Source organism: Meles meles, chromosome 11, assembly GCF_922984935.1.
Source record: "Meles meles chromosome 11, mMelMel3.1 paternal haplotype, whole genome shotgun sequence".
Taxonomy (NCBI): domain Eukaryota; kingdom Metazoa; phylum Chordata; class Mammalia; order Carnivora; family Mustelidae; genus Meles; species Meles meles.
In genome coordinates, this window is record NC_060076.1 from 53,806,556 (window position 1) to 53,830,551 (window position 23,996).

At 37.2% G+C, this 23,996-nt stretch overlaps 1 protein-coding gene and 1 non-coding gene across 2 annotated transcripts in view; both read right to left on the reverse strand.

The window, feature by feature from the left end:
* Window positions 1-23,996, reverse strand: part of CCDC171 (coiled-coil domain containing 171) — a 300,537-nt gene that overhangs the window by 211,876 nt on the left and 64,665 nt on the right. The window contains exons 8-9 of the mRNA XM_046023926.1: window positions 16,605-16,697; window positions 12,201-12,361 (exon numbers count right to left, since the gene is read on the reverse strand). Coding sequence (XP_045879882.1) covers window positions 12,201-12,361; window positions 16,605-16,697 — 254 coding nt within the window. The remainder of the gene's footprint in view (window positions 1-12,200; window positions 12,362-16,604; window positions 16,698-23,996) is intronic.
* LOC123953644 lies at window positions 4,061-4,168 on the reverse strand. The gene has a single exon (XR_006820907.1). It is a non-coding gene; the product is annotated as a U6 spliceosomal RNA (small nuclear RNA).

A 23,996-nucleotide genomic window follows, 5' to 3' on the forward strand; every position in this document is an offset into this window, starting at 1 on the left:
TTTCCTGATTCATTGAAGATTAATTAACCTTATATAGTTGTGGATCCATTTCTGGGTTTTCTATTCTGTTCCATTGATCTATGTATGTTTTGAGGATACAGTACAATACTATCTTAGTCCCTATAGCTTTGTAATGTAACTTCAAGTCCAGAATTGTGATGTCCCCAGTTCTGCCTTTCTTTTTCAAGATTGCTTTGACTATTTGGGGTCTTTTGCGATTCCATACAAATTTCAGGATTATTTGTTCTAGCTCAGTGAAAAATGCAGTGGTATTTTTTTTTATTTAGTTTTCTCAGTGTTCCAAGATTCATTGTTTATGTACCACACCCAGTGCTCCATGAAATACATGCCCTAGGGATTGCATTAAATGTATAGATTGCTTTGGGCAGGATAGACACTTCCAACAGTATTTGTTCTATTAATCCATGAGATTGGAATTGAGATCTTTCCCAGTTGGAACTGAGTTCTTTCAATCCATAAGAAATGGAATGTTTTTCCACTTCTTTGTGTCATCTTTAGTTTCTGTCATAAGTGTTTTATAGCTTTTCAGAGTTCGTTAGGTTTATTCCTAGGTATCTTATGGATTTTGGTGTAATGGTAAATGGGATCGATTCCTTGATTTTTCTTTCTGCTGCTTCATTCTTGTTGTATAGAAATGCAACAGGTTTCTATATGTTGATTTTTATATCCTGAGATTTTACTGAATTTGTGTATCACTTCTAGCAATTTTTTGGTGGAGTCTTTCAGATTTTCTACATAAAGTATCATGTTATCTGCAAATAGTGAATATTTGACTTTGCCAATTTGGATGACTTTTATTTCTTTTTGTTGTCAGATGGCTGAGACTAGGACTTCCGGTACTACATCAAATAACAGTGGTGAGAATGCACAATCTCTATCTTGTTCCTAACGATACAGGAAAAGCTCTCAGTTTCCCCCCTTGAGAATGATATTAGTGGTGGCTTTTTTTGTAAATGGTCTTTATTACATTGAGGTATGTTTCCTCTATCCCTACTTTGTTGAGGGCTTTTATCAAGAATGGATGCTATACTTTATCAAATGCTTTTTCTGCATCTATTGAGAGGATCATATAGTTCTTATCCTTTGTTTTATTAATGTGATCTATCATGTTGATTGATTTGCGAATATTCAACCACCCTTACAACACAGGAATAAATCCCACTTGATTGTAGTGAATGATTCTTTTAATGTACTTTGGATTTGATTTGCTAGTATTTTCTTGAGAATTTTGATATCCATGTTCATTGGTGATATTGGCCTATAGTTATCTTTTCTAATGGGGTCTTTAAGTGGTTTTGGAATCAGGGTAATGTTGATCTCATAGAATCAGTTTGAAAATTCTCCTTCCCTTCCTATTTTTTGGAATAGTTTGGGAAGAATAGGCATTAAGCCTTCTTTCAATGTTTGGTAGAATTCCCCTGTGAAGTCGTCTGGCCCTGGATTTTTGTTTGTTGGAAGATTTTTGATTACTGATTCAATTTCCTTATTGGTTATCAGTCTATTCAATTTTTCTATTCCTCCCTGTTTCAATTTTGGTAGTTTGTATGTTTCTAGGAACTGATCCATTTCTTCCAAATTGTCCAATTTGTTGACATATAATTTTTCATAATATTCTCTTATAATTGCATTTCTGTGGTGTTGTTATTTCTCCTCTCTCATTCGTGTTTTTATTTATTTGAGTATTTTTTCTTCTGGATGAGTCTGTGAGGGATTTATTAATTTTATTAATTTTTTTGAAGAAGCAGCTCCCAGTTTCATTGATGTGTTCTACGGGGGGGGGGGGGGGGGGTGTTTGTTTGTTTCTATATCATTTATTTCTGCCCTAATCATTATCATTTCCATTCTTCTGCTGGCCTTAGGCTTCATCTCTTGTTCTTTTTCTAGCTTCTTTAAGTATAAGTTTAGGTTGCTTATTTGAGATCTTTCTCGCTTCTTGAAGTCCCCCTGTATTGCTATATACTTCCCTCTTAGGACTGCTTTTGCTGCATCCCACAGGATTTGGACCATTGTGTTTTCATTTTCATTTGCTTCCATGTATTTTTTTTTATTTCTTCTTTAATTTCTTGGTTGACCCATTCACTCTTTAGTAGGATGTTCTTTAACCTTCATCTGTTTGTGGTCTTTCCAGATTTTTTTCTTGTGAAACACTTCAAGTTTCATAGCATTGTGGTTAGAAAATATGCATGATATGATCTCAATCTTTTTGTACTTGATGAGGCCTGATATGTGACCTAGTATGTGATCTATTCTGGAGAATGTCCCTTGTGCACTTAAAAAGAATGTGTATTCTGCTGCTTTAGGATGATATGTTCTGAATGAATATAACTGTTTAGATCATCTGACCTAGTATGTAATTCAAAGCCATTGTTCCCCTGTTGATTTTCTATTTAGATGATCTGTCCATTGATGCAAGTGGGGTGTTAAGTCTTCTACTATTATTATTACATTATTATGAACTCCTTTATGTTTGTTATTGTTTTATATATTTGGGTGCTCCCAAGTTGGGAGTGTAAATACCCACAATTGTTAGATCTTCTTGTTGGACAGACCACTTATTATGATGTAATGCCATTCCTTATCTCTTGTTACAGTCTTTGGCTTAAAATCTGGTTTGTCTGGAGGTGCCTGGGTGTTGCATTTGGTTGAGCATCTGACTCTTGGTTTCAGCTCGGGTCGTGATCTCAGGGTCATGGGATAAAGCCCCACATTGGGCTCTGAGCTCAGCTGGAGTCTGCTTGGGATTCTCTCTCCCTCTCCCTCAGTTCCTCCCACTCATGCCTAAAATAAATAATCTTTTTTAAAAAATGTTTTTAATTAAAATAAATAAATAAATTCTAGTTTGTCCAATATAAGTATGGATCCTCTGGCCTTCTTTTGATGTGCTTTTCCATGGAAAATGTTTTTTCATCCCCTCACTTCCAGTCTGCAGGTGTCTTTAGGTTTAAAATGAGTCTCTTGGGGCACCTGGCTGACTCAATTGGTAGGGCACGCAACTCTTGATATCAGAACTGTAAATTTGAGCCCATGTGGGGTGTAGAGATTACTTAAAAATAAAATCTTTTAAAAATAAAAAATAAGTATAAAATGAGTCTATTGTAGGCAACATATAGATAGGTCATTTTTTAATCCATTCTGATACCCTATGTCTTTTCATTGGAGCATTTAGTCCATTTACATTCAGAGTAATTATTAATAGATATGAATTTAGCACCACTTTATCACTTGTTTTGTCACTGTTTCTGGAGATTTTCTCTGTTCTTTTCTAGTCTTTGTGCATCTGGTTTTTCTTTCCCACTCAAAGAGTTCTCTTTAATATTTCTTGCAGGGCTGGTTTAGTGGTCACAAGCTCCTTTTAGTTTTTGTTTGTCTGGAAAGCTCTTTATCCTTCCTTTTATTCTGAATGACAGCCTTGCTGGATAGAGTATTCTTGGCTGCAAGATTTTTCCCATTCAGGATGTTGAATATATCATGCCACTCTCTTCTAGCTTGCCAAGTTTCTGTGGAAAGATCTGCTCCTAACTTTATTAGTTTTCCCTTGTAAGTTAAGGACTTCTTTTGTCTTGATGCTTTTGGATTTTTTCTTTATTTCTGTATTTTGCAAATTTAACTACACTATGTCTTGGTGTTGGCCTGCTTTTGTTGATTTTGATGGGAGTGCTTGGTGCCTCCTGGATTTAGATGTCTTCTTCCTTCCCCAGATTAGAGACGTTTTCAGCTACAATTTCCTCAAACCTTCTGCCCCCTTTTCTAGCTCTTCTTTTTTGGGGGGACTCCCATTATATGCATGTTATTACACTTTCTGGAGTCACCAAATTCCCTAAGTCTAGTTTTATGATTCAAGATTTTTCTTTCCCATTTTTGTTCAGCTTCATTATTTTCCATCTTCTGAGGGAATTCCTTTTTTTTTTTTTTTTTTTGACATAAAATGTATTCTTTCAGGGGCACAGGTCTGTGATTCATCAGTCTTACACAATTCACAGCACTCACCATAGCACATATCCTCCCCAATGTCCATCACCCGCCCACCCCACCCCTCTGTAAAAATATGAAAAACTTCACCAATTTGTATGTCATCCTTGTGCAGTGGCCTTGCTAGTCTTCTCTGTTATCATTCCAATTTTAGTATATGTGCTGCCGAAGCAAGCACAGGAATTCTATCTTCTATATCACTTATTCCTTCTTCTGCTTCTTCCATCCTTGAGGTAATTACACCCAGTTGGTTTCAAATCTTGGTTATCACATTTTTTATTTGGCCTGATTTGCTTTTAGCTCTTTTACCTCTGCAGTAAGGGTCTCTCTGATGTCTTCTATGCTTTTCTCAAGCCCAGCTTACTATCCTTATGATTGTTGCTTTAAATTCAGGATTAGGCATGTTACTTGGATCTGTTTTGATTAGATTCCTGGCCATGACCTTATCTTGTTCTTTCTTTTGGGATGAAATCCTCCATTTTGGCATTTTGTCTAGGTCACTGTCTTTTTCTGTGTGTTAGTAAAACCTGTTATGTTTCCTGCTCCTGAGAGTAATGACCTTATTAAGAAAGGTCATATAATGCCCAGGACCTGGTACTTCAGGAAGTAGCTCTAGTGTGTACTGCATGCACTCTGTTGCTTGTTTTCGTTACTCTATCCTTCATGTCAGTGGTCTGCAGAGTTTCTCCCTGCCTGCAGTGGGGAGTGTTTGGACCTTGGCTAGGGTATGGAGTGTTTTAACTAGCTGTGCTCTGGTCTGCTTGTTAAGAAAACTAATACTATTCCCACTAGAACTGAAGCTTTGCGGAACTGCATAGTCAGTAGACACGGTACATGAAGGGGTGTGTGTTGGTCTTTGGGGGGAGGGGCCCACTGAACTGATTCTTTGGCACACTTGCCTGAGAAAAGCAGTACCAGTGGAGCACAGGGGATGGGGCTTGGTGTGAGCAGTTTAGGCAGCCAGTGTTGGTGCTGTGGTATTTCCTGTAATTAGGGGAGGGCAATGATGCCAGCCAGCTCCTTTGTCCCTGGAGAGATGAATTCCTGCTTGCTGCTGGGAAGCCCTCCCAGAAGACTGAACAATCTCCCCTCATGAGTCCCAGCTGTTCCTTAGGTCACTGCCTTCACACTGTCTGTGTCCAGGTTGCTTGCCCACCTGGAGCAGTGCAGTGCACTGTGGGCTCCATCACTGCCAAGCTGGCTGAGTTTTAAAATTCCATACTTTAAGGACCTGGTGTGGCAAGGACCTGAACTGGTCTTCTGGGGGAGGGTCATCAGTGCCGGGACTGATGCAGGTCTGACCCAGAAGCACAGTCACACCAGAGCACAGAAGCAGGGAATACATACTAAAGAGCCAGTGTCCAGGTTCGCCACCCTCAGCAGGTGTCTCTGCACTTATGCTGAGGGGCAGGGGAGAGAAATGGCACCTGCTGGCACCTTCATTCCCAGAGAGGCAATGTCACCTCTTTAGATGTGCTCCAAGAAGGGGAAACCTTCTCTCCCCATGCATCTCAGGTCACACCATCTGCCTCCAGATTACCTAGCTGCCTTCTCCACAAGAGCACGGCAGCATCCTCATGGCTCCACACCAGCCACACTGTGGATCTCTAAAACTCCAGTCTTTGGGCCCTACTGGTTGCAAAAACTCATGAAAATCAGCTCCTCTCATTCTCCCATGCAATGCCTTTGGGGAAGTGTTCTCTTTGTGCCTATCCCTATGTATGCACTCTCCTCTCATTCACCTTTCTTCACCACCAGGGCTCCTTCCCCTCTGGGCATCCACAAGCCATTTCTCCCCCAAACCACATCTCCACACCTCCTACCTTCCCCAAAGTGGTTTCTTCTCTCCCTCCAGTTGTGCAGTTTGTTCTGTCAGTGCTCAGATCAATTTCTTGGATATTCAGAATGATCTGACATTTATCTAGCTGTGTTTGAGGGACCAGGCAAGCCTAATACACCATCTTAGTCCCCCTCACCACTACATGAAATTCTTTTCAAAAGATTTGCCTTCCTATTTAAATTTTGCTCAGGCTGGCATTAAACTGTATTTACATTCTTGTATAGACATTTGATAAAAGGCAGCTTGGAACTATTTCAGTTTAAAATTTGTTGTAGATAATCCACTAAATGGGTAATTTTAATTCAAATTAAAGGGTTGCCACTATTTTTAATCTGAGATCTTCCTGATGAACATAGTAGACCTGTTTCCTATGATTTTGAAGCTGTAATGCAGAAATAAAGTGATTCAGTATAACCAAATCCACCACTACATTCAGGCTATAATCAAATAAAGAGCTAATTCTTGAATGGCAGAAGATATTACTCTCAAGAGTCAACATTCTTTTCTCTAGGATGAAATACAGACAACTCCAGTGCTAACCGTTTTGTATGTTCTGCTTTGGATCAAGGATATTCCAAAGTAGAGTAGTTAAATAAATATATGTATACGTGTGTGTGTGTATATATATATACACACACACACATATACATACACTTCCCAGAAAGTAAGTAGAATAGTAAAAATGGATTGAAGTAGAGAAAAGATAACAAATACACTCAGGAATCCCAACATATAAGTAATAGAAGTTTCAAAAAAGAGAATGTAAAGAAAACAGAAGAGAAGAAATCAGCAAAGTAATAAATACAAATATTTCCTAGAAATGAATTATTTGAGTCTTTAAAATTGAAGGAGCTATATGAGTGCCCAAAATAAGTGAAATTTAAAAATCCGTGCTAGGCCCATCACCATGAAATTTCAGAACACTGGGAACATAGAGAAAATTCTAGTGTCCATAGACTATGAAAATATATACACATTATTACTTTATCAAGCAATATAATGTAAGATCAGTAAACCATTTCTAGATACTTCCCCATGTTTCCATACCTGTGACCAGTCTGTACGAGTTTCCAGTGGAAAACACAGACCATATAAAAAAGATCAGGAATCAAACAACTTTGGATTTCTTGACACTAGAACTTAATTAATACCCAAGTGAACTAAGAAAAAGAGAAAAGATCAAATAAAGACATCTTCAGAATGCAAATTTCAAAATTTTTCATCTGATGTAGAATTTCTCTAGAAGCTGCCTTACAAAGGGAGTAAATCAAACAGGGAGGAAGGGATGAGACCAGCAATAAGAGATCCAAGATAGTAGAGAAGCAGAGAGCATCCCAAGGAAGATGGGGATGGGAAGTCCTAGGGATGACAGTGGCGGGGAGCCTAAAAAAACAATTAGTCAGGGGACGCCTGGGTGGCTCTGTTGGTTAAGCAGCTGCCTTCGGTTCAGGGCATGATCCCAGCGTCCTGGGATCGAGTCCCACATCGGTCTCCTTGCTTGGCGGGGAGCCTGCTTCTCCCTCTGCCTACTTTCTGCCTGTGCTCGTTCTCGCTCCTCTCTCTCTGACAAATAAATAAATAAAATCTTTAAAAAAAAAAAAAAATTAGTCCAGGATGGAGAAGGTGGGGAGAAGAGTCCAGGGTGGATGTCTCTTACAAGAAACTTTATTAAAACAATAGAATTGCTGAGGTATAGGAACATAATGAGGGATTTTTCAGTCCTATTAGAGAGTTTAAGAGTAATTCAGTGTTTGGTGCGATAAACAACAAAGAATATAATAACCTGTGTCATGAAGAAAAATAAAGATAACATACCAAGAAAAATAAGTTATAGAAAAAAATACCCCCAAATAGAACCCCTTAGATAGGATGGGGAGAGGGTCGAAATTAAGTGTGTGCTAAGTGGGAGAAGGGTACAATAGAGATAATAAATAAGCAGTTGTGGGGGGAGGTACAACAGATAATATCTAACAGTGGGAACTAAAAACATGCAGGATATGCATGTTATTCAGAAACAGGAAATTAAACATCAGAAGAAACAGCAATAAGAATTAAAAGCAGTTGCCTCAAGGGAGTGGAAACAGGTAGTAGAGAGCAAGGGGCATGAAACTTGACCTTGCCGTGTTCTTTTACTTTTTAGGCTATGTACAAGCTGATGAAGTCAAAAAATTTTTTTTAAGATTTTATTTATTTATTTGACAGAGAGATGACAAGTAGGCAGAGAGGCAGGCAGAGTGAGAGGGGTGAAGCAGGCTCGCCGCCGAGCAGAGAGCCCGATGTGGGGCTCGATCCCGGAACCCTAGGATCATGACCCGAGCCGAAGGCAGAGGTTTTAACCCACTGAGCCACCCAGGCGCCCCTGAAGTCAAAATTTTAAATAGAAATTATTACAACTCAACAAATATAAAATTAAGTGACTCCGTCACTTGGTGCTGGGTTCAAGTTCGAACTAGGTCCACTGAAATAGGGGGACACTCCCGGCTGTCACAAATGTCACATACAACCCAGGAAGTTGTCAGGTCCTAGGCGTCTGGCAAAGCCCCACCAAGGGTAAGGAGTTAGGCAGGAGTATAACAAAGGTTAAAGGGAGCCCCAACTCTTCGAATTCCAAAGGAGAAGCACCAGGTCTTGGCTGGTGGAGGATTTAGCAAGAAAAGTGAAGGGAGAGGAAGGAAACCTATAGCTAAGGTGCCTTCTTTCCTGCTAGATTCCCATTCTATTATTTTTCTAAAGGAGCTCAACTAAAAACTTCACCACAGGCTGCTTTAACAAATAACCATCTTTGGTCTTTTATACAGAATGTACACACTAATACTGCTAATAAATCATAATACTTTTGTTATTTTTATACTTTTGGATGATATATTTAGAAAAATAAATAAATTCCTAAATATTGAGTATAATGAAATAGAGATTCAGTCCTTTCAGTATATCTTTGATAGTCCTGTTTTAAATTTAATTTTAAACTAGATTAAAGTTATCATGAGCTCCTTCCCTCATCACTGCCCACCAATCAGTTACCACAGCTAATGAACACCTGACATACCGAAAACGCTAAAATAAAAAGTTTATTGAAAAGCTTTAGTTTCATACTATAACTTTTAGACGCAAAATTATAATAAGAAAATTTAACTATAGAAATAAAGAACAGATATATATCCTATCTAAAATTATATATCAAATATATATTTATTAAAATAGCCCTTTTTATTTTTTTTAAATATTTATTTATTTATTTATTTGACAGATATCACAAGTAGGCAGAGAGAGAGGCTCCCTGCTGAGCAGTGAGCCAGATGCGGGGCTCGGACCTTGGGATCATGACCTGAGCCGAAGGCAGAGGCTTTAACCCACTGAGCCATCCAGGTGCCCCTAAAATAGCCCTTTTTAAAAAGATTTTATTTATTTGAGAGAGAGAGACATAGCGAGAGAGGGAACACAAAAGGGTGGGAGAGGGAGAAGCAGGCCTCCTGCTGAGAAGGGAGCACAACGTGGGACTCGATCTCAGGGCTGTGGGATCATGACCTGAGCCAAAGGCAGACGTTTAATGACTGAGCCACCAAGCACCCCAAAATAGCCTGTTATTGTTATCAAATTCTTAACTGAGCTCTCTGAAATACATATGCAAAATATATGTAAGTATATATATATACATATTCCATTTAAAATAAATGTATACATATATATTCCATCTAAAATAAGTTCATGCAGAAAAGTTCACTGTTATGAAACTGTCGACCAAAATTATAAATCCAAACTAGACACATAGCTTTTTTCTCTTGACCTAGATCCACCCAGGAAAAAAAAACAAGCTTAAGAACCTTAACCACAGGGGCGCCTGGGTGGCTCAGTGGGTTAAGCCTCTGCCTTAGGATGTCATCTAAGTCATCCCAGAGGAAGCAAAAAAATTCAGTTCAGAATTACTGGTTTAGGGGTATCTGGGTGTTTCCATTGGTTAAGCATCTGAGTTTGCCTCAGATCATGATCTCAGCGTCCTGGGACTAGCCCAACATTAGGCTCCTTGATGAGTAAGGAACCTGATGATACCTCTCCCTTTATCCCTCTCCCCCTGCTTGTGCCTATGCTCTCTCTCTCACTCTAATAAATACATAAAATTTTGGGAAAAAAAATAAAGAATAGTAAATATTATAATATTAAATATTATAAGCATTACTACTAAAAGTAATCTCAGAGATTTTAAATTTTGCAACATCAGTCTCTTTTTTTAATTTAAATTCAATTAATTAATATATAAGTGTTACTGGTTTCAGAGGTAGAGGTCAGTGATTCATCAGTCTTACAGAACACCCAGTACTCATTATATCACATGCCCTCCTTAACATCCATCACCCAGTTACCCCATCCCCCCACCCCCTCCCCTTCAGCAACCTTGTTTGTTTCCTATGATTAAGAGACTTTTATGGTTTGTCTCCCTCTCGGATTTCACCTTGTTTTATTTTTCCCTCTCTTCCCCTAGGATCCTGTTTTGTTTTTCAAATTCCACATATGAGTGAGATCATATGATAACTGTCTTTCTCCGACTGACTTATTTTGCTTAGCAAAATACCCTCTAGCTCCATCCACGTCATTGCAAATGGCAAGATTTAATTTTTTTTTGATGGATGAATAGTACTTCATTTTATATATATACACTACATCTTCTCTATCTATTCATCTGTCAAGGGACATCTAGATTCTTTCCATAGTTTGGCTATTGTGGACACTGCTGCTGTAAACACTGGGGTGCACGTGCCCCTTTGGATCACTACATGTGTATTTTTGGGATAAACACCCAGTAATGCTATTGCTGGGTCATAGGATAGTTCTATTTTCAGCTTTTTGAGGAACCTCCATACTGTTTTCCAGAGCGGCTGCACGAGCTTGCATTCCCACCAACAGTGTTAAGAGGGTTTCCCTCCCTCCACATCCTCTCCAACTTCTGTCATTTCCTGACTTGTTAATTTTAGCCATTCTGACTGGTATCTTATTGTGGTTTTGATTTGTATTTCCCCGATGCTGAGTGATGTTGAGCATTTTTTCATATGCTTGTTGGCCATTTGGATATCTTCTTTGTAGAAATGTCTGTTCTTCTGCCCATTTCTTGATTGGATTACTTATTCTTCGGGTATTTGAGAAGTTCTTTATAAATTTTGGATACTAGCCCTTTATCTGATAAGACATTTGCACATTTCTTTTCTCACTCTGTCCTTTGTCTTAGTTTTGTCAACTGTTTCCTTTGCTCTGCAAAAGCTTTTTACCTTGATAAAGTCCATACGGTTCATTTTTGCCTTTGTTTCCTTTACCTTTGGAGATGTATCTAGCCAGAAGTTGCTGTGGCCAAGATCACAGAGGTGGCTGCCTCTGTGCTCCTCTGGGATTTTGATGGATTCCTGTCTCACATTTAGGTCTTTCATCCATTTTGAGTCTGTTTTTCAACATCATTCTTTCAAGTCAGTCTTTCAAGTGTCATATTTATGATTTTGCCACACCCATAATAATCACTACTATTTAATAATACTTTAATTCATTTCTTAAGTTAAGGTATTTTAAGAGAAATCTTGATATTATTATTGTAAGTGGAAAACCATTATCTATTTGTCATAGACAAACTAACATTAAAAATAAATACATAACTCTAATGTACCAACCTATTATCATGTCATGTACCAATGGTGGTATGCATTCCAGCCTATAGGAAGAAACGGTTTAGAATATATCCTATCAAATTTTTTGGAAACATATTAAAGAATTATAAACTTCTTAAAGCATCCCACAGAACATTCCAGATGAAAGGTTTTTGAATTGAAAAACATTAAAATCAGGAGGAGTCAAAAAGTCCCTGTCTACCACTTACTAGTTGTGTATCCCCATTAAGCCTCAATTTTCACATCTGTAAAATAGGGATTAAAGGAGCAGCTACCTCATGCTGTGTTCTATAAATTGAATGAAATCACACAATGCTAGAAAGCAGGTGAGCTAAGAGTGCTATCAGCCCCTACTACTGTTATTTTTGTAGTATGAGAAAATCTCAGACATTAGCCCATCTCCATATAGGCCTTTTTTAGGTGGCCTAGAAATCAAGATCTTTAAGATACTGTATTATATCAATAAACGCAAAATACATTAACACATTTACTCTCTAGTGTAAAAACTGCACTTCAGAGACTACTTGGAATAGCCATTATACTTCAAAAGCCAAAAAAAGCATTTCCATGTTTACCTATATAGAGAAGTCTAGGTATGTTTTATGAAATCATTTATCCGCAATCTAGCACAGATACTAATGAGAGCTATATCTAAAATACTACACAGCCATACTCATGTAAGCTTCATAAATTCTTTATGAAGAATTCTACAATAAAACACTTACAAACTCAGTTTTGCAAAGCTCTCTTGCGCGTTATGCTTTTCTCGCTCGTATGCACTTTCAACTTCTTTGAATTCATTCTTGATCATTTCCAAATCTGCAACAGCTTCTGCTTGGCTGGCCTTTTCCACCTGCAAAGCGCCTTCAAGGTCTCGAATCCGTAACTGCCAGATGACAGAGAAGTAGTTAAAACGAGCAAGGAAATGCTAGCTTCAAAGGCTAGTCAGACTGAATAGAGTTCTTTATCAGCGGCAGTTTATCATTCATCCAAACACTTCTTCCTTTCTGCTTTGGTTTAAAAAGGAAAATAAACAAAAGACAGTATATTCCCTTTCTCAATGTGTTTAATGGAAGGGAGGAAGAGGGGAAGAATAGTTAACTGTGCTATGGAAATGCCTGATCAAAGTGCTGAATTTTGACCTACTATTCCATTTGGAGACTTCTTTTATAAAACATAATGAAATTAGTGGTTTGGGGAAACAAAAGGGAAATAGTCTTCCTCTCTTATGAGAAACATCATTACAGTCACATGTTTAGGCCCATGAAAGTTAACAGATCTTTTTTATTCCTAGAGATTTTTTACTGTACAAAAGTAAAACTTGTATTACCAAATAATACTGTTTGACTAAAATATTGATGAGTGTAGTTACATGATATCTAGGATTTGCTTCAAAATGCTATGGGGCTGGGGAATAGATGGGGGGGCGGTGAGGGGATGGGGGGAAGTTCATTGTACCATTCTCTCTACTTTTGCATATACTTGAAACTTTAAATAAAACACTTTGATAGATTCTATATAAACATCGACAGTAGAACAGATAAAACAAGGACATTCCCATTAAAGAATAACATGTAGCTATAAAGAAAGCTATAAAACAACTTTTGAAAAGGAAGTTCTCCATGTGGCTCTCCATGCGGTGTTAAAACAGACTAAAAAAGCAAAGTCCACATCACTGTATATAGTATGCTATATTTTGGGTAAACAAGTGGGAAAAATTAAGTAGAAGCCAACAGGGTAGAGCAAAAGGAGCAACAGGAGTGAACATAAGAGTTCTTGATCATTTAATATTATTGGGATTTTTGAACTATGTGGATATTTTACCTTTTTCAGAAAATTAAATTTAAAAAACAAAAAATAGACTGCTAAAGCCAGGAAAAGTGGGGAGTGGTAGAAAATGCTTTACACTAAATAGAATATGGGCTTTAGAACCATAAAGCTCACATTTAACTTCCAGCTCTACAAACTTTTGTGACCTGTAGTATATTACTAAAACTCCAAAGAGGTTCCTCATCTGTAAACAATAAATAATGGTGGTAATAATAATAATAAACAGACTATCTACAGGGTTATTACAAAGATCTAATGAGATAATATTCATCTAATATATATTTAATATTACATATGTATATATGTTTATTTAATAAATTTTTGGATATTTATTCAGCACTTAATATGTGCCAGGCAGTGAGCTAGTGCTCAAGATACACAATAATCATGAAAATAGACAGTCTTAGTTTTGAGGAGCTCCTAGTCTTTAGGAGAGGAGAGATCATGACAAAATGTGGTAAGTGTTTCCTATCACAGAAACAGGCACAAAGGGCCATGAAATCAGTGAAAAGCTATGAAGCCTCCTTGGGAGGGCAAAAGCCAATCTGAGGTAAGAAAGATGAAGTCACGGGGGCACCTGGGTGGCTCAGTGGATTAAGCCGCTGCCTTCGGCTCAGGTCATGATCTCAGGGTCCTGGGATCAAGCCCCACATCAGGCTCTCTGCTCCACAGGGAGCCTGCTTCCTCCTCCTCTCTCTGCCTGCCTCTCTGCCTACTTGTGATCTCTCTCTGTAAAATAAATAAAATCTTTAAAAAAAAAAAAAAAAAAAAGAAAGAAAGATGAAGTCACCAAGAAGCCTAGAACAACAGGGAAGTGTTTTGTAAATCAATCCATACAAATAATAAGCACCAGAATTATTATTTGTAATTCTTCAAAAATATTTTGGAATAATGAAAACATTGTTACACTAAAGTAAGGACACAGAATAGAGCTAGAGATACAGCTTGGTAAATTTTCAAATTTGGTTTTTTAAGTTTTATCTTTCTTTGTTTTTTTATCTGAATCCAATGTTGACAAGTGAAATAATAGATCTAGAAAACATTTTCTTCTGTCTGCATTGCTATCTTCTCTCAGAAAATAAGCATACTCAATCACAAATGATAAACCAAGCCAACTGAAAGAGAAGTAGGCTTCAAATTAATAATTCTGAGTCAACTCTTTGATTCTATTTTCTCATTTTTATGAGAATAAATTTAACAACATACTTCAAACATACGTTTAACTACAGTTTATGCTAAGATGGTGATTACAACTATTTAGTGGTCTCATTTGCTTTTAAACTAATCTGAAACTGAATTTTACTAGATGTACCTCACTGAAAATACTTGTCAATATTTATATATATATGGGTCTAATATAAACTTCGGCTTTTTTCTGCATCATAATGTGGAGTTAAATATCAAATATAAATTCTAAACTTATGAATAAAAATATACATGTAATAATCTCTATTTTTTAGCTATTAACTATATATCCCCAGGTATAAATTATAACTACAATGAAAAACTTAATTTTGAGTTATACTTCCTTCATAAATTTAAAACTTTAGCCTTATTGCTTATTGATGCCATTTTGGGTGATTCAATCATTAAAAAAAAAAAGCTTGGGGCAGCTGGGTCACTCAGTCGGTTAAGTGTTTAACTCTTGATCTCAGCTCTGGTCTTGATCTCAGGGTAATGAGCTCAAGCCCCTCATTGGGATCCATGCTTAACTTGCACAAGTTTGCTTAAAATACAAATGCACTCAAATACATAGACCTGAGAATTTTACAGGTAAGGGGGACATTTCCTTAAAGATAAAAGTTTTTTAAAAATTTTATTATATAATACTTATAAGCTTAATTGCATCCTATATTAAGACCTGTTTAAACAATAAGATATAATTTTGCAAGTTTATTAAAATTTAATGTAAGGGAAAAGTGTAAGTCTTTAAAAATTTCAAATTAAATTAAGGAACTGAGGGGCACCTGGCTCAGTCAGGAAGGCTTGCGACTATTGATCTCAGGGTTCTGAAGTTCAAGCCCCATGCTGGGTGTGGAGCCTACTTTAAAAAAAATTAAACTAAGGGGGCACCTGGGTGGCTCAGTGGGTTAAGCCGCTGCCTTCGACTCAGGTCATGATCTCAGGGTCCTGGGATCAAGTCCCGTATCGGGCTCTCTGCTCAGCAGGGAGCCTGCTTCCCTTCCTCTCTCTCTGCCTGCCTCTCTGCCTACTTGTGATCTCTGTCTGTCAAATAAATAAATAAAATCTTTAAAAAAAAAAATTTAAGGAAGTTAGATTTCTGGAACTTCATGTAAAACTTTATACACAACATGGGCCATGGGCCAGACATGGTCCATGGGCAGTAGTTTGCCAAGCCCCAGTTGGAATGCCTTCAATTCCCTTAGAAATTACTTCTCATTCTCTAAGACCTGGAGAACACTTTGCTTAGGATGCCTTCAATTAATTCCCCTCTCAGATATAATCTTCTTTATTATGCTTTCATAGCATTTTATATTTTAGTATTTTATATTTCTACCCATATATTTATCCATGTATCTATACAGATGCAGATAAATATACAGTATTTCAGATAATGGAAGTAAGTTCCAAGAGTCGTTTCTTCACCGTTACACCTTCAGCTCTTAATACAAGTGACAAGCAGTGTGGACAGGATATACACTCTATAAATGAAGGTGCATATTTTTTTAAATGTTTTCAAAAAGAAATTCATCCCACGGCTCTTGATGAAAAGACACTCTGATCAGCAAATCATTCTGTAACAGGCCAGATGGTAAATACTTTGGACTTTGTAGGCCATAATGTCTCTGTCGTAACCATCCCCCTTTGACACTGCAGCCCAAAAGCCCCACAGACAAGACAAAAGCCCCCCTTGAACAGGCAGTGGGTGAGATACGGCCTGTGGGCTAGAGTGTACCAATCCTTCCTCTAACAAAACCATGCTCAGCCATATCCTGATAGCAAACAGAATAATGCGTGCCTTAATAATATGCTACCCACTCTTTTTTTTTAATTTTATTTATTTATTTGAGAGAGAGAGTGCGTGGGGGAGAGGCAAAGGGAGAGGGAGAGAATCCTATGTAGAATCTGCACTGAGCTCAGAACCTCTTGTGGGGCTCGATCCCATGACCTTGAGATCATGACCTGAGCCTAAACCCAGAGTCAGGGCCTTGACTGACTGAGCCCCACCAGGTGCCCATATGCTACCCATTCTAAATGTAAACCTGAGTTGTCTGAACAGAATGCTCCTTTCCCAACTTAATAAAATCCATACAAAAGAATTTTTGTTTACATTTTACCTGAATAATTTCAGAATTAAATTTTGATTCCAAATGCGCTGCTCTCTCTGCTTCAATATTTTCTTCTAGTTTCCTCACTCTTAGAGTAGTTGCCTAAAAACAAATTCAAAGTTTAAACTCACAAACATTGGTATTTAAAATGGATATAGATCTTTGCAACCACAGGGATGGAGCTAGAGAGTATAATAATGCTAATGAAATAAGTCACTTAGAAAAAGACAAATACCATATGACTTCATTTGTATGTCGAATTTAGGAAACAAAACAAACAAGCAAAGGAAAAAAGAGAGAGAGAGAGACAAACCAAAAAACAGACTTAACTATAGAGAACAAACTGAAGGTGACCAGAGGAGAGGTAGGCGCCAGGATGGGTGAAATAAGTGATGGGGATGAAGGAGGACACTTAATCATGATGAGCACTGAGTCATGTACAGAACTGTTGAATTTTGTACCTGAAACTAACATAGCATCGTATGTAAACTACACTGGAATTAAAATTAAGGAGTTTTAAAAAAACATGAATGTGGACCACACTTTAGGTTACCATAGCCTCATTTTTGAGGCTATAAAAAAATGAGGCTATAAATGTAAAAGGCACATTAAAAAATCATGTGAAAATCATGCTCGGGGAGAATGCTCCAGACCTTGCTTTTTTAATTTTTTGACATAAAATCTATATATAATAAACTGCACATATTTAAAAGTGTGTAATTTTATATACACACACACGCCTGGGTGGCTCAGTTGTTAAGCGTGTGCCTTCAGCTCAGGTCATGAGCCCAGGGTCAAGGGATCGAGCCCCTCATTGGGATCCCTGCTCAGCAGAAAGCTTGCTTCTCCCTCACCCACTCCCCTGGCTTGTATTCCCTCTCTCACTGTCTCTCTCTGTCAAATAAACAAATAAAATCTGAAAAAAAAAGTGTATCTATAGAAAAGTATATCTATATCTATCTACATAGATAGATAGATACATGCACACTCATGGAATCACTGCCATAATGAAGATAAGAAATACTTCCAAGACCCCTACAAGATTCCTTGTATCTCTTGGTAACGTCTTCACCCAGCCCTCACCAGCCCCCATCCCCACCCCCAAGTAACCACTGATCTGCTTTTTGTCACTACCGATCACTTTGTATTTTCCAGAATTTCATTTAAGTTGAGTCATACAGTGTGTACTCTTTGTTGCCTGGCTTCTTTCCCCCAGCATAACTATTCTGAGATTCACCATGTGGTTGCATTTATCAATAGCTTATTTCTTTTTATTTTTTATTGTTAAAGTGTTCACTCTGTTGATGAGACACCATACTGACTTATTTGTTCACCAATTCACGTACATTTGCCTTGTTTCCAGTTTGTGCTGTTACAAATGAAACTGCTATGAGCCTTCACATACAAGTGTTTATATAACACTTTGATTTCTTGGAGCCAAAAAGTGAAGGGAAGAATGACAGGGTCACATGGTGGGTGTATGTTTAATGTTATATGAAACTCCCAAACTTTTCCAAATTGCTTATAATTTTATACATCCTCTCCAACACTTGGCATGGTCAATTTTTGTTTTTTCGTTTTGGGAGAGGAGGGGATTTAAGACATTCAAATAGACATGTAAAGGCATTTCACTTCAGTTTCAATTTGCATTTCCCTAATAACTAATGCCATTGAGCATCTTCTCAAAATTTATTTACCATTTGTATATCTTCTTTGGTGAAGTATCTGTTCAGATCTTCTCTCCACTTTTTTTTTGTTATTTTTATTTTACTTTTATTAACATGCAATGTATTATTTGCCCCAGAGGTACAGGTCTGTGACTCATCAGGCTTACAGATTTCACAGCACTTACCATAGTACATACCCTCCCCAATGTCTATAACCCAACCACCCTATCCGTATTCCCCCACCCCAGCAACCCTAAGTTTGTTTCCTGAGATTAAGAGTCTCTTATGGGTTTGTCTCCCTCCTGATCCCATCTTGTTTCATTTTTTCCTTCCCTACCCCCCACAACCCCCTGCCCTGCCTCTCAAATTCCTCATATCAGAGAGATCATATGATAACTGTCTTTCTCTGACTTATTTTGCTTAGCAAAATACCCTCTAGTTCCATCCATGTCGTTGCAAATGGCAAGATTTCATTTCCTTTGATGGCTGCATAGTATTCCATTGTGTGTGTGTGTGTATGTGTGTATGTGTGTGTGTGTATTATACACACACACACACACACACACACATCATCTTTATCCATTCATCTGTTGATGAATATCTAGGTTCTTTCCATTGTGTGGCTATTGTGGACATTGCTGCTATAAACATTCGGGTGCACGTGCCCCTTCAGATCACTACATCTGTATCTTTGGGGTAAATACCCAGTAGTGCGATTGCTGGGTCATAGGGTAGTTCTATTTTCAACTTTTTGAGGAACCTCCATACTGTTTTCCAGAGTGGCTGCACCAGCTTACATTCCCACCAACAGTGTAGGAGAGGGGTTCCCCTTTCTCCGCATCCTCGCCAACATCTTTCATTTCCTGACTTGTTAATTTTAGCCATTCTAACTGGTATGAAGTGGTATCTCATTGTGGTTTTGATCTGTATTTTCCTGATGCCAAGTGATATGGAGCACTTTTTCATCTGTCTGTTGGACATTTGTGTGTCTTCTTTGCAGAAATGTCTGTTCATGTCCTCTGCCCATTTCTTTTTTTTTTTTTTAAATGTTTTTATTTTTTTTTATTTTTTCAGCGTAACAGTATTCATTCTTTTTTGCACAACACCCAGTGCTCCATGCAAAACGTGCCCTCCCCATTACCCACCACCTGTTCCCCCAACCTCCCACCCCTGACCCTTCAAAACCCTCAGGTTATTTTTCAGAGTCCATAGTCTCTTATGGTTCACCTCCCCTTCCAAATTTTTTTTTTTAATAAACATATAATGTATTTTTATCCCCAGGGGTACAGGTCTGTGAATCGCCAGGTTTACACACTTCACAGCACTCATGATAGCACTTACCCTCCCCAATGTCCATAGCCCCCTCCCCCTCTGCCCATTTCTTGATTGGTTTATTTGTTCTTTGGGTGTTGAGTTTGGTAAGTTCTTTATAGATTTTGGATACTAGCCCTTTATCTGATATGTCATTTGTAAATATCTTCTCCCATTCTGTCAGTTGTTTTTTCGTTCTCTCCACTTTTTAATTGGGTTGTTTTCTTTTTTTTTTTTTTCCAAGATTTTATTCATTTATTTGAGAGAGAAAGAGAGAGTGAGAGAGAGAGCACAAACCTGGGAAAGAGGCAGAGAGAGAGAGAGAAGCAGACTCTCTGCCCAGCATGGGACCTGACGAGAGACTCTATCCCAGGACTCTGGGATCAGGACCTGAGCCAAAGGCAGACCCTTAACTGACTGAGCCACCCACATGCCCCTGTTTGTTTTCTTATTATTGAGTTTTAAGAGTTTATATAATCTGCATACAAGTCATTTACCGGATATGTGATTTGCAAATATTGACTCCAAGTCTACAGCTTGTCTCTTCATACCATTAAAAGCGTCTTTCATGAAACAGAAGTTTTCATTATCCTTAAGTCCAATTTATCAATTTTCAGGCAAGAGTCAGCTTCTGGACAGGATTAGAAGTCAAGAGCTTTATTTCTGAAAGCCATTTCTGTTGAGAAAATGCAACCAAGGGAAGCACTGGATTCCTGTCTCAAAGAGGGAAAGGTCATGGCCAAAAGCCTGGTGGGGGCTTAGCAAGTAGGGTTACAGGGACCCCCCACTGCAGATGTCTCAGGATAACAGTAGCAAAGGAAACCATGCCTAAAGTCCTGTCTGTCAAATAAGGATGGTTCAACAGTGATGGAGTAAGGCATTACTAATTTCGTTTCCTTTTCAAGTAAAATCTGGACAAGAAGTAAGTTTCTATTAATTATATTTACTTTATCATTTAGCTTAAGCTGAAGTTTTTTTTTTTAATGCACAACTTGATTAATTGCTTTTTCCTCTTTCCTTCCACAATTTTTTTTTTTACAGAATCACAGCAAGAAGGAGCATAAACAAAAACTGGATAATTCATAAATTAAGCAAGCCGTCTGTGAATAAGTAAGAAATGACTACACCTTTCCTCAAGCAAAACAGATTCCCATAATATCTCATTATAGAATAGAGCATAAACACAAATATCCCTTCTTCTCTAGAGGCCTTTGTAGATACCTCTTGCCACTAATGGCCTTCATAGTCAAGAAGCAATTTTGCTTCAGGATTCAATCACTCTGTGTTTTAAAATATGAAATTCACAAAATATTCTTTACACTGACTTATTTGCTTTACTTAGATTTTGCAACCCTGTCAATCATATATTTGTTAATGAGTTAATTCATTCTTAATGAGTTACTACAAAGACTTTTTTTCTAGAAGGCAAACAAAATAGTAAGTCTAAATGTGATCTTTTGGGTCTAAAGATAATTTAAATCCAAAACTATAAATTCATATTTTAAGTTAGTAGAGTATAACATCTTTAAAGGTAAAATCTGACATTTATATCCTATACTACTGGAGTATTTTGAAATAACAGGCATTCCACTGAAAGATGAAACTGGTAAATATTCATATATTATCAAATATTATAATTCAAGACTCAAGATTCAAAAAAACTTGCAATGAAAAATGTAAAACTAAGGAGTTATTATTACTTTTTTAGGTGTAATTATAATTGGTATTGAGGTGTTTGACTATCTCGGTAGATTATACAACTCTTGATCTCAAGGTCATGAGTTCAGCCCCATATTGGGCATAAAACTTACTTAAAAAAAATTTTTTTTAATTGGTATTTTTTTAAACTCCTACCTTTTGAAATATATACTACAATGTTCATGGATGAAATTACATGATATCTGGATTTGCTTTAAAATAATCAAGGTGGGCGTTACAAGAGGAAGTTGATATTCATGAAATAATATTGGCTATTAGTTGATCATTGTTAAAGCTGAGTGATAGGCACATGCCGTTCATTTTGGTATTCTCTCTACTTTCATGCATGATTGAAATTTTCCATACCGAAAAAATTTTTAAACAAAAGCAAAAGCAAAGGAAGTTTGGTGGGAAAGTATGGTGCTAGTATCATTATTTACCTAACAAAACTCTATTTTGATGACAAAAAATCATTAGAATGAATTAAGCAATTCATGCATAAGCAGAAAAAGTCAGTGGGAAGCTGGGAGTTTAAATCAATCAATTCCTACCTATATTGTTAAATATTAAGATAATCAAAGCAAATATTCCCTTCATAATCACCTCTACTTTCTCAAAACATGTTTCATACCAAATATTAGTCCCATGGGATGTGATTAGCTATTATATGAAGAAGCCATTTCATCATCATAAGTGTGTGGAAAACACAAACAATTTTGAAGAACGAAGTTGGAAGACACATTTCTTGATTTCGATACTACTACAAAGCTACAATGATCGAAACACTGTGGAACTGGCAGAAGGACACATATATAGATCCGCAGAAAAGAACTGAGAGTCCAGAAATAAGCCCATGTATCAATGGTCAACAGATTTTTGACAAGTGAGCCAAGACCATTCAATGAGAAAGAATCATTCTTTCATTAAGCAGTGCTGAGACAACGGGATATACACAAGCAAAAAAATAAATTTGTAAACCTCCATCACAACATGTATAAAAAGGAATTCAAAAGAATCAATGGCCTAAATATAAAAGCTAAAAACCATAAAACTCTTAGAAGAAAACAGAATTCATGACCTTGAATTTGGCAACAGATTCTGAAATATGACACCAAAAGCATGAGCAACAGAAGAAAAAAAAATAAATTATACTTCATCAAAATTTTAAATTTTGAGCATCAAAGAACTTAATCAAAAAGTGAAAGGCAACCTCGAGGACAAGAGAAGATAATCATATATCTGATAAGAGTCTAGTATGCAGAATATACAAACTCTTAAAATAAAGAGATAATAATTCAATTTTTTAAAAAATGAGTAGAGGCAGCTGGTGGCTCAGTCAGTTAAGTGTCTGCTTCCCCCCCGTCCCTCCTCTCACTCACTCTTTCTCTCTCAGATAAATAAATAAAATCTTTAGGGGCGCCTGGGTGGCTCAGTGGATTGGGCCGCTGCCTTAGGCTCAGGTCATGGTCTCAGGGTCCTGGGATCGAGCCCTGCATCGGGCTCTCTGCTCCGCAGGGAGCCTGCTTCCTCCTTTCTCTCTGCCTGCCTCTCTGCCTACTTGTGACCTCTCTCTCTGTCAAATAAATAAAATCTTTAAAATAAATAAATAAATAAATAAATAAATAAAATCTTTAGAAAAAATAAATCAAATAAAAAATGAATGAGTAAAGGGCTGGAATAGACATGTCTCCAAAGAAGATACAAAAATAGCCGATAAGTATATGAAATGATGGATAACATTATTAGCTATCAGGGAAATGCACACCCAAACCACAAAGAGATATATCTTCACACACACTAGGATAGCTATAATTTTAAAAAATGGAAAGTAATAAGTATTGGTGAGGATGTAGAGAAATTGGAAACCTCCTACATTATTGGTGGGAATGTAAATTGGTACCACCACTATGGAAAACAGTTTGTCAGTTTCTTAAAAAATTAAACAATTACCATATGACCATGCATTTCCACTCCTGGGTATATATTCCAGTGAAATAATAACATGTTCAAACAAAGACTTATACACAAATGTTCATATAAGCATTTTTCATAATAGCTAAAAGGTAGAAACAACCTAAATGTCCATCAACTGAACAAAATATGGTATATTCCTACAGTGGAATGTATTCAGCAAAAAAAAAAAAAAGTACCAATAAATGCTATGACATAGATGAGCCTTCAAGATATATGTTAAGTGAAAGAAACTAGACACAAAAGACCAAGTATTATTGTAAGACTTCATTTATATGAAATGTCCAAAACAGGCAAATCCATAGGGATAGAAAGTGTGTTGAGTGGTTGCCAGCATCCAGGGTGGGAGGGAGGAATGCGCAGTGACTACTAACGGACACGACGTTTCTTATTGGGGTGATGAGAATATTCTGGAATTAGATAGTGGTAATAGTTGCGTAACTTTGTGAATATACTAAAAGCTACTGAATTGTATACTTTAATAGGATGAATGTTATGATGTGTGAAATATATTTCAATAAAAGATAAAAGAATCCTGAGTGTAAGAAGGAAAATGTCAAAGTAGTGACAGCCACCTAAGTCAAGCTTCTTGATAATTCCCTCTAAATGCTGACTTCAAGTCCTTAGAATAAGGGATCCCTATTGATTTTAGGTCTAAAACATGGTACCTATTAAAGCAGAAAAATTATTATGTTTAGCCAGATTAAAATGAGCATTACTCTAGGTAAGCCCAATACTACTTTAAAACAAACTT